Source organism: Rosa rugosa, chromosome 5 (assembly GCF_958449725.1).
Source record: "Rosa rugosa chromosome 5, drRosRugo1.1, whole genome shotgun sequence".
Taxonomy (NCBI): domain Eukaryota; kingdom Viridiplantae; phylum Streptophyta; class Magnoliopsida; order Rosales; family Rosaceae; genus Rosa; species Rosa rugosa.
The window spans coordinates 3,093,740-3,109,972 of NC_084824.1; the positions used below are offsets into that span (position 1 = coordinate 3,093,740).

General features: G+C 39.1%; 1 protein-coding gene across 1 annotated transcript; it reads left to right on the forward strand.

Annotated features, from left to right (window-relative positions):
- The first annotated feature begins 274 nt into the window (after window positions 1-274).
- LOC133712289 (probable RNA-dependent RNA polymerase 1) lies at window positions 275-16,037 on the forward strand. Its single transcript, XM_062138402.1, has 6 exons — window positions 275-861; window positions 1,326-1,883; window positions 2,078-2,278; window positions 4,882-6,593; window positions 7,044-7,194; window positions 15,207-16,037. The coding sequence occupies exons 2-6, from the start codon at window positions 1,365-1,367 to the stop codon at window positions 16,035-16,037; spliced, it is 3,414 nt and encodes a 1,137-aa protein (XP_061994386.1). The 5' UTR covers window positions 275-861; window positions 1,326-1,364.
- Window positions 16,038-16,233: the final 196 nt, after the last annotated feature.

Here is a 16,233-nt window from a genome sequence, read left to right on the forward strand (position 1 = left end):
ATCTGCAATACGATCCAATTCCTGGTCAATGGCCTCAGTGAGAACATCTTCTGCAAATTTAGTAATCTGTTCATGGTTTGCAACATCAGGGGAGAGTTGCACCTGAGGAGTAGTGTCCAAGTTTTGCTCAGAAACATTGTTTACAGCCGTCCTGGGACGATACTCTTGAAAATATATGTGTTTTAGAAAACAATGCATCTCTTGCTTTCTTTGTTGTTTTGAATGAGAAATCCCTTACTGATTATTTGATTAAAAACATTTGTGATGTAAACGTGCGAGACTATCATATCTCACATCGTCTTTAATGTATTTAGACTGCACTAAAGCTACTGATTTCATCTTATAGTCTTGTTCAACTACTCAAGTTTAATTTTTTCATTAATTGTGTTAAATTGTTATCTGATCCAAATCATTAATTGAAACTAAATATTAATTTAGTGTTCATTAATCGTATGATCCATCTCATATGATCAGCACAGTAATGTTTACATAATTTTTTTTTTCATTTACTTTTGATTGGTGTCATCGAATCAAGAGCGAGTGATCATAAATTTCGACCATAATATAATTTCTTATATATGTTATCCAAATTACTCTTTTAAATGGCTTGGGCCTAAGCGTCACTTGCACACATCATCATCGTCAGTAGTTTGAGGTAAAAGGGAGTGCTTAGGAGGGAATCACAACCTTTCTACTTCTAAATTCTTGGTTTTGTTTATCGAAAGTAGAAACAAAGAAACAGAACACAGTAGTGAAGATTGACCTGGGATTGACGACGAAGAGACTCTCTGCTTGATCATGAACTTGACTTGGTTTGCTTGAATCTCGGACTATCTACTCTTCCTCTGCAAATCAGCTAAGGTTTCTGTTCTCTATCTGTGTCTTTCTTCTGGGTTTTTACTGATCACTCTTTGTTTCGTTCATTTCATGCTTTCGTTGAAATTTGGAACAATATTGTCAGTTAATGTTGTTGTTGTTCATAGTTCTTCGATAATGCGTATGAAGTACATGTATTTGTTGATTGTTTTGATACTGTGATCATTGTTTGCGAGTCGTTAGTTTTGTTTGATGATGTTGTTTATGATGATTGGTATAGTGAACTACTGTGTGTTGCTGATTGGTATATACAACTGAATTTTTGCTCTTTTTTAATTTTTGGACAATTAAATTTGTGTTCTTTAGTCTTTACTAGTATAGATTGATCGCTCTGAACTACAAGCTTTTAAGTATTTTGACTTTTTTAGTATAAAATTCAGCTTTTTTTTTTTACTTTAAATTACAAAATTCAGCCTTAAGTAATTTTAGTAACAACAGTGATTTGGCAGCATAAACATAAATGCAGTGAAGAAATTCAATAGAACCAGATGGAGAAGACAATAAAATTACATGGATTCCCTTCAGGTGAATCTACCGAAAAAATTAAGGTATTTTTGGAGAAACATACAGGAGAAGGAAGTGTTTTTGCTCTTAAATTACGGCCGGCCAAAAACGGGGGAAGATTCTATGCTATCATACAGTTTCAGTCCACCAGTCAGGCTGATATTATCACCTCTTTGGCTAACGCTAGGGCTAGGCTGTGGTATGGGAGATCCTATTTGAAATTTTATGCAGCGGACCATGATATTGTACCAAAGCCAAGAACTTCTATGCATAGCTTGCAAAATTTAGTATTGCATGTTGGCTGCCAGGTTGCAAATGATAAGTTGTCTGTTTTTTGGAGAACGGCTGAAGTTTCAGTGGACTTTGGGACTGGAACGCGGAAATTCCAATTTCGGCTGTTATATCATCAGAAGGTGTATAGACTTCAGCTCTCTTATGAGAACATCTGGCAAATTGAGTTGCATCGTCCACGTGGTCGTACTGCGAAGTATCTTGTGATTCAGGTCTGTTACCTTCTTAGTTAATGTTGGAAGCTAATTGTCTTCTAGTAATCTTCTTGTCATTCATATATTGAGCATGCTTGCTACTGGAATTAGCAAAATTTAATGTTCTTTCTCTTATTGCATAGTGATAGTATGATTACTTTCTTTTATGCCATGCCTAACCTTCCATATATGATCTTTTGTCCGATTATTAGTTATATGGAGCTCCTCGCATCTACCAACAAGAAGAAGCGTGTTCTTCTGGAAATGTATATGATGACCCTCTTATGAACTACTTTAGGGATGTCCCTGATGACCAATGGGTTCGGACTACTGATTTCACTCCACGAAGCTGTATTGGGGAGTCATCTTCATTATGTTTAGAGCTTCCTTCTGGCCCCACTACAAGAAAAATGGTCTACGACAACATCATATTTACAACATATTATAAATGCTCGTTGTTGCTTATAGTTTTCCACAACGGGCAAACAATGTGTGTTGTCAAAAACTGTATACCACAACATGCGTCATTTGCATGTTGTTAATTTAGTTATTGACAACTTACCTTACACGTTGTTATTTTTTAGTTGTCAATTAAAACATTAACAAGTATGAATGCGCGTTGTTAAATATTTTCAAAACAACAACGTGCAGCGAACGCTGTTAAAACTTTGAGATAAACGATACAAGAAAAATAGCAGAACAATTGTGCTCAACATAAAGCACCTGTGGGCTGTGGACTAAAGTCACTACAAAGTACAAACTCAACTCGATCTTTCTCAAAGAAAAAAAGAAAAAATATATAAAAAAATCAGCCCTCTGAATCCATCAGAGATCCAAAACTTATTTTCTTATTTGCAGGCCTGGTTTACTTCTATCTCTAAGGTTGGTTTGTTGCCTTAAAGTAATCTTCAACTTAATTATTACTATACAGTGCTTTGAATTTATGCCCTTCTTTTATGTGATCATGTTCAGGCTTTTGATCTGTTGGAAATGGTAAAGGCAATCAAAGGTATTGTCTAGCAGAATGTTTTTGATAGAAAGCTGCAAGTAGTCAAGCAGTTAGCTGCTATCGTTACTCCATTATTGGTAATTGGATAGTCGGGTAAAACTATAAATGTTGAGTAAAGAACACAGGTTCAAAGATATTGTTTTGGTCATGTATTTCACTAGAGTAATGCACATAATGGTTTTGAGTAGAAGGCTAGAAGTTGCCTGGCAGATGTTGCTCTGTACTCCATACATTTTGGTTACATTAACTTTTAGGTTTTCATTTTCATAGCTTTTGCAGTCCATGGATGCTTAGAAAGGGGATTCTTGCAGCAGGAGAATCTGTTGTTCATGTAAGTAGTATGAATGTTCTCTTATGTAAATACAATAATTGCAAAAAAAATTGAGTTCAAAATATGAAGATTGTGTGGAACAGTCATTACTGTAAAATAGTGTATGTGAAGATGTAACATATGAACTGTTTAGACATTATTCGCTAGTAGCTTATAATCAAATTGGAAGCTGCAGTGATTTGATTAGTATTGCCATCTTGAAGTCTTTTTTCTTTCTTGTTAATAAGGAGTTCTGTTAGGTTAGTTGAGGATTTCTTGTCCTCTATTGTGAATTGGTGGCTAATTTCTATTTCAGTTCTTTTTCTTCTTTTTCTTTTTTCCAAAATTAAGATGTCACATGTGAATTGTAATTCATATTTCATACTTGCAATAGTAGTTCATTGCAGAGACGTCTGATGGCATTTGCTTATGTGGAGAGTGCACGAATTCATCTGAAGCAGTTGACAATTGCACATTAAATTGCTAGCTTGGAGTCTCTACAAGAGATCCTTATGAGGCATTATACTCGCAACTTCGTCATGAGATGTTTAAGGTACATATTAGAACTTATCTGTTAGGCTTTCTTGAGTGAGTGAGTAAAACTTATCTGCTAGGCAACTTCTTCATGAGATGTATAGCATCTCACTCCAAATGTGTAATCAATTAAGTAATTGAGGTATGTAAATAGTATATTAGTTTGTGGATTAGTCTATTAGATGCAAATGTTTATTTAATTGTTTTCAATATATCGATTTCAAGGGACTCAGAGGTCTTCTTCAACCACCGATCAATGGAGTTGAGAAACATGGTCTTCCTGTTGTGCTCTAAGGTAATTTATTGCTGGGATGCAGTAATAATAAACTAATCATCTTTGTTTCCTTTTAAATGTCACTCCACAGGTTAATCAATTAATCGATTTAATAACCTAAAACACACAGATGATTGGTGTTAGTTTCCTGACTGTTGGACAATGCTTTCATGTTTTCAGTATCTATCGCGTAGGCATAGCTTTGATATTACAGGTTTCGTTGGCCAAACCAGCTGCTAGGATTCTTGAAGTTACTGGAAAAACTGCACAGAGCATTAGAACCCGATAGGATCTATTGAACTTCCTCTTAATTTATGATATTTGTAGTCACAACAATGCTTGTTTTGTCAATTACCAATGATCCACAAAGGATTCAGCACTTTGTCTTGCATTTTTTGTAAGGAATATATGTATTAGACAATATGGTACTCTTAATGAAATGTATATTTTTCTTTTACATGGTTAGTCTACTAATATTGGCATGGGAATGTGCTCAAGTAATGGTGAATGTTTACAGAGTTATCGAGAAAGGTAAAGGAAAGAACCCAGCAAATTGGGTGCAATAATATATATTGAAACATTATAACAACGTATTCAGTAATATGACAACATACCATGTATGCTGTCGAAACCTAAAGACAACATGCTGAGAGTGTTGTTAAAACTTACAACATGCACTTGAAACGTTGTCGAAAATTTATGACAACGTGCAGAGCTCATTGTTGAATAATTACAATAACGTGCTTCGCCTCTTTTTGACAACGTGCAAAGCGCGATGTTAAGGACTCGTGGACTTTTAATGACTCTGGCATCTACAATATGCGCCAAACGTTGTCAAAAGTGATTGACAACGTGAATTGCAAGTTGTTAAACATGTTTTTTCTTGTAGTGCCCTAAACTTCCTGATTTTGAAGAAAATTTTGCTTATTATAAGGAGAGTGATGGGCGATTTAATTTGGAGAATGGCTCAACTTTCTCTTGCAACCGAGATCTGGTCCCTATTGTTGGTTCTCCTGCAGGGGTTGATTTGCCATATGATATCTTGTTTAAAATAAACTCGCTGGTTCAAATGGGTTGTCTATCTCTATCAGGGCCAACACTTGATAATAGGTTTTATAGGCTGGTGGATCCACGAAGAATAACTCGTTCCTGTATAGAGTGTGCCCTAGATAAATTATCTAATTTGAAAAAGAGCTGTTATGAACCTGCGGTGTGGCTTCTTGAGGAATATCGGAAGTACCTGACATCAAAGAAACCTCCAAAGCCGGCCCTTATCTCCTTAGATTCTGGTTTGGTATATGTACGGAGGGTTCAAATAACACCATCTAAAGTGTATTTTTCTGGTCCTGAGGTTAATGTCTCAAATCGCATACTACGCCAGTATTCCAGTGATATCGATAACTTTCTTCGTGTTTCATTTGTTGATGAGGAGATGGAAAAACTCTATTCAACAGATTTATCCCCCCGTACATCTACTAGGAAAACTCGCATCTACAACAGAGTTCTTTCTATTCTCAGAAACGGCATAGTAATTGGAGAAAAGAAATTTGAGTTTCTTGCATTCTCATCAAGTCAATTGCAAGATAATTCATTGTGGATGTTTTCTTCAGCCTCTAATGTTAGTGCTGATAAGATAAGAGCAGGGATGGGGGATTTTCGCAAGATAAGAAATGTGGCAAAGTATGCTGCCAGATTGGGTCAATCTTTTGGCTCTTCTACTGAAACTCTAAGTGTTGGCAGGAATGAGATTGAAGTTATTCCTGATGTAACAGTTAATTGGGGTGGAGACAGATATGTGTTCTCCGATGGGATTGGGAAAATATCAGCTGATTTTGCAAGGAGAGTTGCCTTCAAATGTGGCTATAAAGCGTTCACACCATCTGCATTTCAAATTCGATATGGTGGTTACAAAGGTGTTGTCGCTGTTGATCCAACCTCGTCAATGAAATTATCACTGAGAAAGAGCATGTCTAAGTATGATTCTGAAAACACAAAGCTAGATGTTCTAGCATGTAGCAAGTTTCAGCCTTGTTTTTTGAATCGTCAGGTGATAACTCTTCTGTCTACACTTGGAGTTCAAGATCATGTTTTCTTGAAAAAGCAAAGAGCAGCTGTACAACAACTTAATGCCATATTGACTGACCCATTAAAAGCAGGGGAGGCTCTTGATTTGATGTCTGCGGGTGAGAGTACAAACATCCTCAAGGAACTGCTGATGTGTGGTTATAAACCTGATGTTGAACCATTCCTTTCAATGATGCTCCAAACATTTCGGGCATCAAAGTTGTTGGAATTGAGGACCAAAACAAGAATCTTTATCCCAGAAGGAAGAGCAATGATGGGATGTCTAGACGAAACAAGAACCTTGGAATATGGGCAGGTGTTTGTGCAAATCTGTGGAAACAGACGAAGGCAGTTATTGGATGATTCATTCATGCATAGTGGAAGCTCATCAGGCAACTGTTTCATTATTGAGGGAAAGGTGGTTGTTGCAAAGAACCCATGTTTACACCCTGGTGATGTGCGTGTTTTAAGGGCTGTGAATGTGCCGGAGTTAGACCATATGGTGGACTGTGTGGTATTTCCACAAAAAGGACCAAGGTAAAAGACATCTTCTTTGTAGTACTACAACACTGGAACCTGAATTGATTAACATTGCCGGTAATATCATTATTGATTTATGATAGATTTACAATTACTTTATAGTCTGTTGATCTCTTACTTAATGTTAAAAATTAGACACTTTGAGGCTGTGCTTATACGTACGTGGGGATTTTGTGTTCAGGAATTATGCAATGCTGCCTATTTGAATATTGTTTATTTAGCACAAGATAAATCAGTATTGACTGTTGCATTCCATTGGTATGCAACAGATCTCCCATTTTCTATTGTAGGAGCAAATGATTAGATATAGTTTACATGCTCTATACAAATTTTTAGGCTTTCAAATTTGCAGGACTCGGCATTCGTTATCATTTCTTAAATTACTTGCAAAATATTAATTAGTTGTGTAAACGTGACTAGTGATTGAAATCTCATTTATAATGCTAGGCCTCATCCAAATGAATGTTCTGGAAGTGATCTTGATGGAGATATTTACTTTGTTTGCTGGGACGCCGAGTTGATTCCTCGCAAGCAAATCCAACCTATGGATTATACCCCAGCACCAACTATAGAGATGGATCATGATGTCACAATTGAGGTATTACTTTGACTAATGCTGTGTTAAACTGGGAATGTCTTCAACTATAAGTTGGATTTTTATTTTTTATTCTTTGTTCTTCCAATTAAGATATCTGAGTGCCAATGATGATTCTCTCTTTCCCTCCCTCCCTTCCTTCCCTTTTCTTCTGCAGCAGTATATAGTAATTTAATGCTATATGGAATTTCTTAAATAAACAGCACACTATTTTTGCCAATGTTTTATATGTAGCTGTCATTTTAAATCAGGTACTTGGGAGTATTCAACTTATTTCTCACCACTTCTAGGGTGATTTTGTGTGGGGATTGATTGTTCTGTTCTTAGAAGAAAAAAGAAGGAAGTGTCTTTTGCTTAATTTGAGTCTTTTGTTTTTGTTTGCATTTGATGTTTGCTGGAAAGAGAACTTAACAAGTGTTGTAGTATATATGAAACATGTTGTATTGTTCATTGTATAAAATGTCTATGTCATGTATAAGATAAGTATTTGAGTGAATAGCATAGGTATAGTGACTTGTGAGTCAAGCTTTATGCCAATGGGGAACAAGTGTGGCAATCATCATCACAAACCACAATGTGGAGCTGCAAATGGAGATGCCACAATGGAAGGCTACAAATGAAGATGCCATCAAGTTGTATAATTATTTACTTCAAATGTATCCCTATAAATACCTCCTATTGAATGAAATGAAACACACACTTGAATCTCTATTCCCTCTCTCTCTCTGTCAATTTTGCTTGTCCTTAAACACTTTCAATTTTCAAACAGACACCTTTGCCAAGTAAAATGGCGCTTCAGTGATGATACAACATCAAAAGTAATTCAGAATTAATACAACATATGTGTTGCCAATTTTATTCATAAAATTAAAGGAAATACACAACAGCTAAGGATTAATCTACAATTCTCAAACGTACACACTGATGTTGTTCGGTTGCCAAGTCTGATGACGACCTCGACCTCGGCCTCTGCCACTGCCAGAATTAGAGACATGTAGGGCTGTCAGTTGAGAGCTAAGGTCAAGAGCACCTTGATGTTGATCAGCCATCCTTCGTTCCGTAGATAAGAGTAAGGCTTCAAGGAAATCATACGTGATGGGTGTATCACGTGCTTGAGCAAAACTCACTGTCGTCTCATAAAGAGGACCAACGTTGTTCATAATAATAGATACCGCCTGAACCGGCCACCGGAAAAATTGAACCGCTGCCGGACCGCTGTCGAGTCCTGCCGAAGTGCTGCCGAGACCTGCCGAGTCCTGCCGAGCAGCTGCCGAGACCTGCCGAGTCCTGCCGAGCCCCTGCCGAAGTGCTGCCGAGACCTGCCGAAGTGCTGCCGAGCCCCTGCCGAAGTGCTGCCGAGCAGCTGCCGAGACCCCTACGCAGCACCTGCCGAGTCCTGCCAAGGACCTGCGCAGCAGCTGCCGAGCACCCGCCGAGGACCTGCGCAGCAGCTGCCGAGCCATCTGCCGAGCAGCTGTCGACAGATCTGTCGAGTAACTTTCCGGCAACTCTCCGGCCACTTTCCGGCCACTTCTCCGGCAACTTTTCCGGCCACTCTCCGAACACTTTTCCGGCGACTTTTCTACAACTTTTCCGGCGACTTTTCCGGCCATTTTCCGGTGACTTTTCCGGCAACTTTTGGGCAACTTTTTCGGTCATTTCCGACAACACTATTTCAAGGTATTCTTTACTAAAAGTTCCCGCTTTTGAGTTTTTATTTATTTTTCTCCTCCTTTTTCTTTTTGGGAACTTACAATTAAAAAGCGGAATTATAGAAATTCACGCTAAACGAACTAAGAGCGTTCGTAGTCAATGAACTAAGAGTGTTCATAATATTCGGACTAAGAGCGTCCGCAAGCATCGACTTATGACCCTATTAAACATCATTGTTTCGGTCTAATCCAAATATTCTTGGAAATTGATTTCTTGGTAGCATAGCTCGGAAATCTTATTGTTTTAGTTTTTCGTGGAAGTTTTAAACTCCGAAACTAATACATCTTTTTCTTCTTATATTTCAAGGATGTCGAATGAACCTAGACTCGAATTTCAAATCCTTGACTCAACTGGTTCGGATTACCATAGTTGGAAAACTGACGTTGAGAACCATCTCACATCAAAAGGGATATTGCCCATAATCCAGGCACCAAACGCGGGCCTTGTGTTCCAACGAACACCCATAAAGCATGCACAAGCAATTATCTTGATGCGACGCCATATGGACAAAGCACTCAGATTAGAGTATATGTCCATCAAAGATGCAAGGGACCTATGGGTAGCGCTAGAAGAACGCTTTGATAATATCCAAGATTCCCTCCTCCCTGACTTGAAGGTTCAATGGAACAATATACGCTTCTCCGACTTCAAGTCTGTTGCTGAATACAATTCAGAAGCTCTTCGGCTAAAAGCCATGCTGAAGTTCTGTGGAAAACCTCTCACAGAAGAAGAGCTAATTGAGAAGACTCTCTCCACCTTCCCCGTCGCAGCAATTATACTATCAAAGCAATATCGCACTGAATTTAATGCTGGACGACTTACGAAGTTCAATGAGCTTATCAATATTTTGTCGGTGTCTGAGAAGCACGACAATATCCTTGTGAAGAATTATAATTCAAGGCCCGTAGGAACCAAAAGCGTTCATGAGGCAAATTATAATGCACCCAAGAAAGGGCGCAAGGAGCGGTACCCTACTAATAAGGGGCATGTATACCCTAATAACAGGGGACATGACGGACGAATGGGTCCATACAACCGCCCCAATAAGGAAGGAAGCGGCAACTTTGGAGCGGGCACACGTGGTGGCAATTCCACACGTGGGAAAAGAGAATATAACAACACCATGGGCCGTAACACTGTGGGCCGTGGAGGTCGCATAATACGCCGTGGTAGTAGCAGCAACAACCCGCCTAGGGAATATCCACAACGTGCACCTCAAATAAAGAAAGTCAACCACAATGACGTGTGTCATAGGTGTGGATCAATCGAGCATTGGTTTAAGCAATGCCAAGCAAGTACTCAACTAGCTGCACGCTACAAGGAGTACACGGAAATGAGGGAGCAAGAAGCTCACCTTGCTGAAGAAGAAGATGGTGAAGATGTTATTCTCACCATAAAAGACTTCAAAGCTGAAAATGAAAAGCACGAGGATGCCGCAGACTTTGATTAAAATAGTCTTTTCTATTTTCCAATAAAACGGCAAATGTGCCTTAGTCAAATAACAATTGAATTGACTCTTTCTCATGTGGCGTACCCAATGAAGTATGATGTCTAGGCAAGTAATTGAGATCGGGGTATTTAAGCGAGCCTCGCTCCACCAACATCTCTCTACTTACCTGGTCATATTTTATTGGAATTACCAAACGGATTGAGCAATTACAATTTGTATAAAGTTTAATTTTATATTGGAATAAACTTTGGAAACTTTGATGTAATCATTGACTATTTTCCCTATTAATAAAGTATCGCATTATCAATGTCATTGACATGTGTTAATATTCCGAACTTTATTTTTTCAGTATGTCTTCGGGAGAATTGGAATGCCTTCTTGATAGTGGCACCACACATACTATATTACGACATAGGCAATTATTCTTATGGATGACGCCTAGTCAATCTTCAATGACCACGATGGCAGGACCATCTCAATTGATTCATGGTCGTGGACCAGCTCAATTTCTATTGCCGAATGGCACAAATATTAATGTCGCCGAAGCTTTATATGCTCCAAGGGCTGGAAGAACCCTATTAAGTTTTAAAGATATAAGAGCCAATGATTTTCATGTGAAAACACATTGTGAGAATGGACAAGAGTTCCTTTACATCACCTCTAATAACTACGGAAATACACGAGTATTAGAGAAACTCATGTGTCGCTCTAGTGGATTGTACGCAACCACTATTAGAGTCATTGAATCCAACCATGTCATGAATGAAAATTTATGGGATTCCGACACATACAAACTTTGGCACGACCGTTTGGGACACCCAGGTCGAGATATGATGCTCCGTATATTAAAAACTTCACACGGACATCCATTCTTTAAAACAAAAGGAAGTACGAACCAAAGAAAGGTTCAAAGAATTACTTCTGAAGCATATCATTCGTTTTGCAAAGCTTGCTCTTTAGCAAAAGTAGGATCGAGACCATCCTATGCAAAAGACATTAAAGAAAATATACCATTCTTGCAAAGAATACAAGGTGATATCTGTGGACCTATACATCCAACTTGCGGACCATTTAGATATTTTATGGTGTTGGTTGATGCATCGACACGTTGGTCACATGTCATGCTCTTATCCACAAGAAATGCTGCATTTGCTAAACTCCTAGCACAAATCATTAAGTTAAGAGCTCACCACCCTGATCATCCTATTAAGTCAATTCGTCTTGACAATGCTGGGGAATTTACATCAAAAACTTTTGATGATTATTGCATGTCCATTGGGATCGAGGTTGAACATCCTGTCCCTCATGTACATACCCAAAATGGTCTCGCAGAAGCTGCCATTAAAAGACTTCAAATGATTGCTAGGGCATTGGTTATGCGCACCAATCTCCCTATTTCTGCTTGGGGCTATGCAATATTACACGCAGCTGTGCTTATTCGTCTAAGGCCCACTGCCACCCAACCTTTTTCTGCGTCCCAGATGGTAACTGGGTATGAGCCTAATATCTCACATTTACGCATATTTGGGTGTGCAGTCTATGTGCCAATTGCCCCACCACAGCGCACTAAAATGGGTCCTCAAAGACGATTAGGCCTTTATGTTGGCTATGACTCTCCAACCATAATCCGCTACATAGAACCCTTGACAGGTGATCTATTTACCGCTAGATTTGCGGATTGTCACTTTGATGAGACAGTCTTCCCGCCTTTAGGGGGAGACATGAACACTAATGTTCATCAAAAAGGACAGGAATTGTCGTGGTTTGTCCCCACTTTGTCCCATCTTGATCCCCGAACCGCACAATCTGAAAAAGAAGTGGAGAGAATTCTCGATCTTCAGAACGTAGCAGAATCGATGCCTGATGCGTTTTCTGATATCGCTAAAGTGACGAGATCACACATACCTGCTGCAAATATACCTGCAAGGATTGATGTCCCTAAAAGACATAATGCCATCTCAAAAATACATGAGAATGGCGCCAACGTTCCCTCTATGGGTGACACATTGGCTAAGCCCATGGCTCCTGCCAGGAAGCGCGGGAGACCTATAGGTTCGATGGATTCTCGCCCAAGAAAGAAAGCGAGTTTGGCACAAAATAATCCATTAATCATAGATATGAATAATCCATCTCACGAGAATACTCCGGATTATGGTTATGTCCAAGAGACATCATTGGGGGACGCTCCAATGTCAGAACCAACTCCAGAGAATAGAGAAATCTCCATAAATTACAATAGTGTACATGAGATGATGGATAGAAATTCTATGGCAATTGATGATGCGTTTGCATATCATGTTGCAAAAGGAATCATAGAATATGATGATATCGAGCCTCGCTCTGTTGAAGAATGTCAACGAAGAGCGGATTGGCCTAAATGGAAAAATGCGATCCAGACTGAATTGGATTCACTAACAAAGAGACAGGTATTTGGGTCTATAATGCTGACACCACCAAATATAAAGCCTGTTGGCCATAAATGGGTCTTTGTTAGAAAGCGTAATGAGAAAAATGAGGTGATGAGATATAAAGCCCGCCTTGTGGCACAAGGTTTCTCACAACGTCCTGGAATCGACTACGAGGAGACATACTCTCCCGTAATGGACGTTATAACGTTCCGCTACCTTGTCAGTTTGGTAGTTTTCGAAAAACTTGACATGCAGCTTATGGATGTGGTTACAGCATATCTCTATGGGGATCTAGATTCAAAGATATATATGAAGGTTCCTGATGGACTTCAATTACCAAAATCAAGTGGTTCTAAACCACGGAGCGCGTTTTCAATAAAATTAAGACGCTCACTATATGGATTGAAACAATCCGGACGGATGTGGTATAACCGTCTAAGTGACTACTTGATTGGAAAGGGATATGTTAACAATGAAATATGCCCTTGCGTGTTCATTAAAAGAACAAGTTCCGGATTTGCAATTGTAGCAGTTTATGTCGATGACATGAACCTAATTGGAACTCTAGATGAGTTAAAAGAAACTGCTAAATATTTGGAATCCGAGTTTGAGATGAAAGATCTTGGGAAAATACGGTTTTGCCTCGGAATAGAACTCGAGCACCGTAGTGATGGGATTATGATCCATCAGTCAGCATATACTCAAAAATTACTAAGGCGCTTTAATGACGATAAAGCAAAGCCTGTAAGTACTCCCATGATCGGCCGAAGTCTTGAGCCCACAAAAGATCCGTTTCGTCCAAGGGATGAGGACGAAGAATTATTAGAGGCTGAAGTACCCTATCTAAGTGCGATAGGCGCATTATTGTATTTAGCTCAATGCACAAGACCGGATATCTCATTCGCAGTGAATTTGTTAGCTCGACATAGTTCTGCGCCAACACGCCCCCATTGGATTGGCATAAAGACAATCTTTCGATACTTAAAGGGTACGATTGATATGGGCTTGTTTTATCCCTACAAAAAGAAAAGAAAAGACGGAAGCATGAGATCAGACCCCATGAGGCAAAAAGCCACCTTCCGTAATGTAGACGCCGGCGACACCATCAATGGTGACCGACGTAATCCTCCTCCCCTCCATCAAAATAAAAATAATGTTTTGATGGGATTTGCTGATGCGGGGTATCTCTCTGACCCCCATAAAGGTCGCTCCCAAACAGGTTATGTCTTTACCATGGGAAGCACGGCGATATCTTGGAGATCTACAAAACAGACCCTTGTCGCTACTTCCTCAAATCATGCAGAGATTATTGCTCTACATGAAGCTGTGCGTGAATGCATATGGCTAAGGTCTATAAATAGACACATTCGAGGAACTTGTGGTTTGAAGTTTACCACAGATAAACCTACATGCATTTATGAAGATAATGCAGCTTGTATTGAGCAAATGAAATTAGGTTTCATCAAGGGTGACAATACTAAACATATATCACCGAAATTCTTCTACAATCAGCAACAGCAAACACTTCTAAACATTGAAGTAAATCAAATCCGATCAGAGGATAATGTAGCGGACTTATTTACTAAGTCGCTACCAAAAAGCCCTTTCGAGAAGCATGTGAAGAGCATCGGATTAAGAAGGTTATCCGAACTCCCATGATCTTCAGGGGGAGAATAAATCAGGGGGAGTATCTAGAAACATACTCCACACTTAATGCGCGTTGCACTCTTTTTCTCCTTCGACCAAGGTTGTTTTTTCCCACAGGGTTTTATTACTTGGCAAGGTTTTTAACGAGGCAATTTCGAAGCGCACGGCTTAGACAAATACTATCGACATGAAATATCCAAGGGGGAGTGTTGTAGTATATATGAAACATGTTGTATTGTTCATTGTATAAAATGTCTATGTCATGTATAAGATAAGTATTTGAGTGAATAGCATAGGTATAGTGACTTGTGAGTCAAGCTTTATGCCAATGGGGAACAAGTGTGGCAATCATCATCACAAACCACAATGTGGAGCTGCAAATGGAGATGCCACAATGGAAGGCTACAAATGAAGATGCCATCAAGTTGTATCATTATTTACTTCAAATGTATCCCTATAAATACCTCCTATTGAATGAAATGAAACACACACTTGAATCTCTATTCCCTCTCTCTCTCTCTGTCAATTTTGCTTGCAAGTTTATTTTGAGTTCATTACATTAATTAATATACAATGAAGAGTAGAATTGTATGGGAAGAGGATGTTTTTTACACACAAACAGCATACAAATCCTAGAAAAATGAGCCAGTATGCTGCATCACACTGGTTAGAAAAAGGTTATTCAATTATGAAATCCTTCAAAGCCATTCTATTGACTTTTAACTTTCATGTATCTGTTGATGTATTTGGACTTGAGCAATTAAATGCTTCAATTACCTCTTCTTTTTGTGGTGCAGGAAGTAGAAGAGCACTTTGTGAATTACATACTCAATGATAGTTTGGGGAGAATTGCCAATGCCCACACTGTTTTTGCTGACAGAGAGCGTGATAAAGCAATGAGCCGTCCGTGCATAGAGCTGGCGAAGCTACATTCAATTGCTGTAGACTTTCCAAAAACTGGCGTGCCAGCTGTGAGACCAGAGGAACTGTATGTCAAGGAATATCCAGATTTCATGGAGAAGACCGACAAAAGCACCTATCTCTCAAGCAATGTGATCGGACAGCTTTTTCGTGAGGTGAAGGACATTGCACCCTATGACAGCTGTATTACATCCTTCACTCATCAAGTGGCAACAAAATCCTATGACCCTGAAATGGAGGTTGATGGCTTTGAGGATTACCTTGAAGATGCTTTCTATTACAAAAACAATTATGATTACAAATTGGGAAACCTGTTGGATTACTATGGGATCAAGACAGAGGCTGAAATATTGAGTGGGGGTATTATGAGAATGTCAAAATCTTTCACCAAGGAGCGGGATGCAGACGCTATAAACAGGGCTGTGAGGTCACTGAGGAAGGAAGCTAGGACCTGGTTCGATGAGAAAGGAACTGGAATAGATTCTGGAGTTGATGATGTCTATGCAAAAGCTTCAGCTTGGTACCATGTCACATATCATCCCAATTATTTTGGTTTGTACAATGAGGGAATGAAACGTGACCATTTTATCAGCTTCCCGTGGTGTGTGTATGCCAAGCTGGTTCACATAAAAAAGGACAAAGTAAAGCAAGCTCCGCGCATATCATCTCTAGAAAGTCGGTTCAGGTACGGCGTTCATTTGTTCTGATGAAGTTGGCAGAATTGAACTTTGTTGATGGTGCTGATGATGAAGACTTGAAGGCAATTTTCTTGTATAATATCCACCTTTGGTTTGTTTTTCATTTGTTGATGGTGCTGATGATCAAGACTTGGAGGCAATTTTCTTGTATAATATCCACCTTTGGTTTGTTTTTCATTTGTTGTATAATGTACACAATCCGCTG

Coding starts and splice junctions, on each gene's coding strand:
- LOC133712289 (XM_062138402.1), top strand. CDS start 1,365: ATGGAGAAGACAATAAAATTACATGGATTCCCTTCAGGTGAATCTACC. Junction 1,884..2,077: donor CGAAGTATCTTGTGATTCAG/GTCTGTTACCTT, acceptor TCCGATTATTAG/TTATATGGAGCTCCTCGCAT. Junction 2,279..4,881: donor GCCCCACTACAAGAAAAATG/GTCTACGACAAC, acceptor TTTTTCTTGTAG/TGCCCTAAACTTCCTGATTT.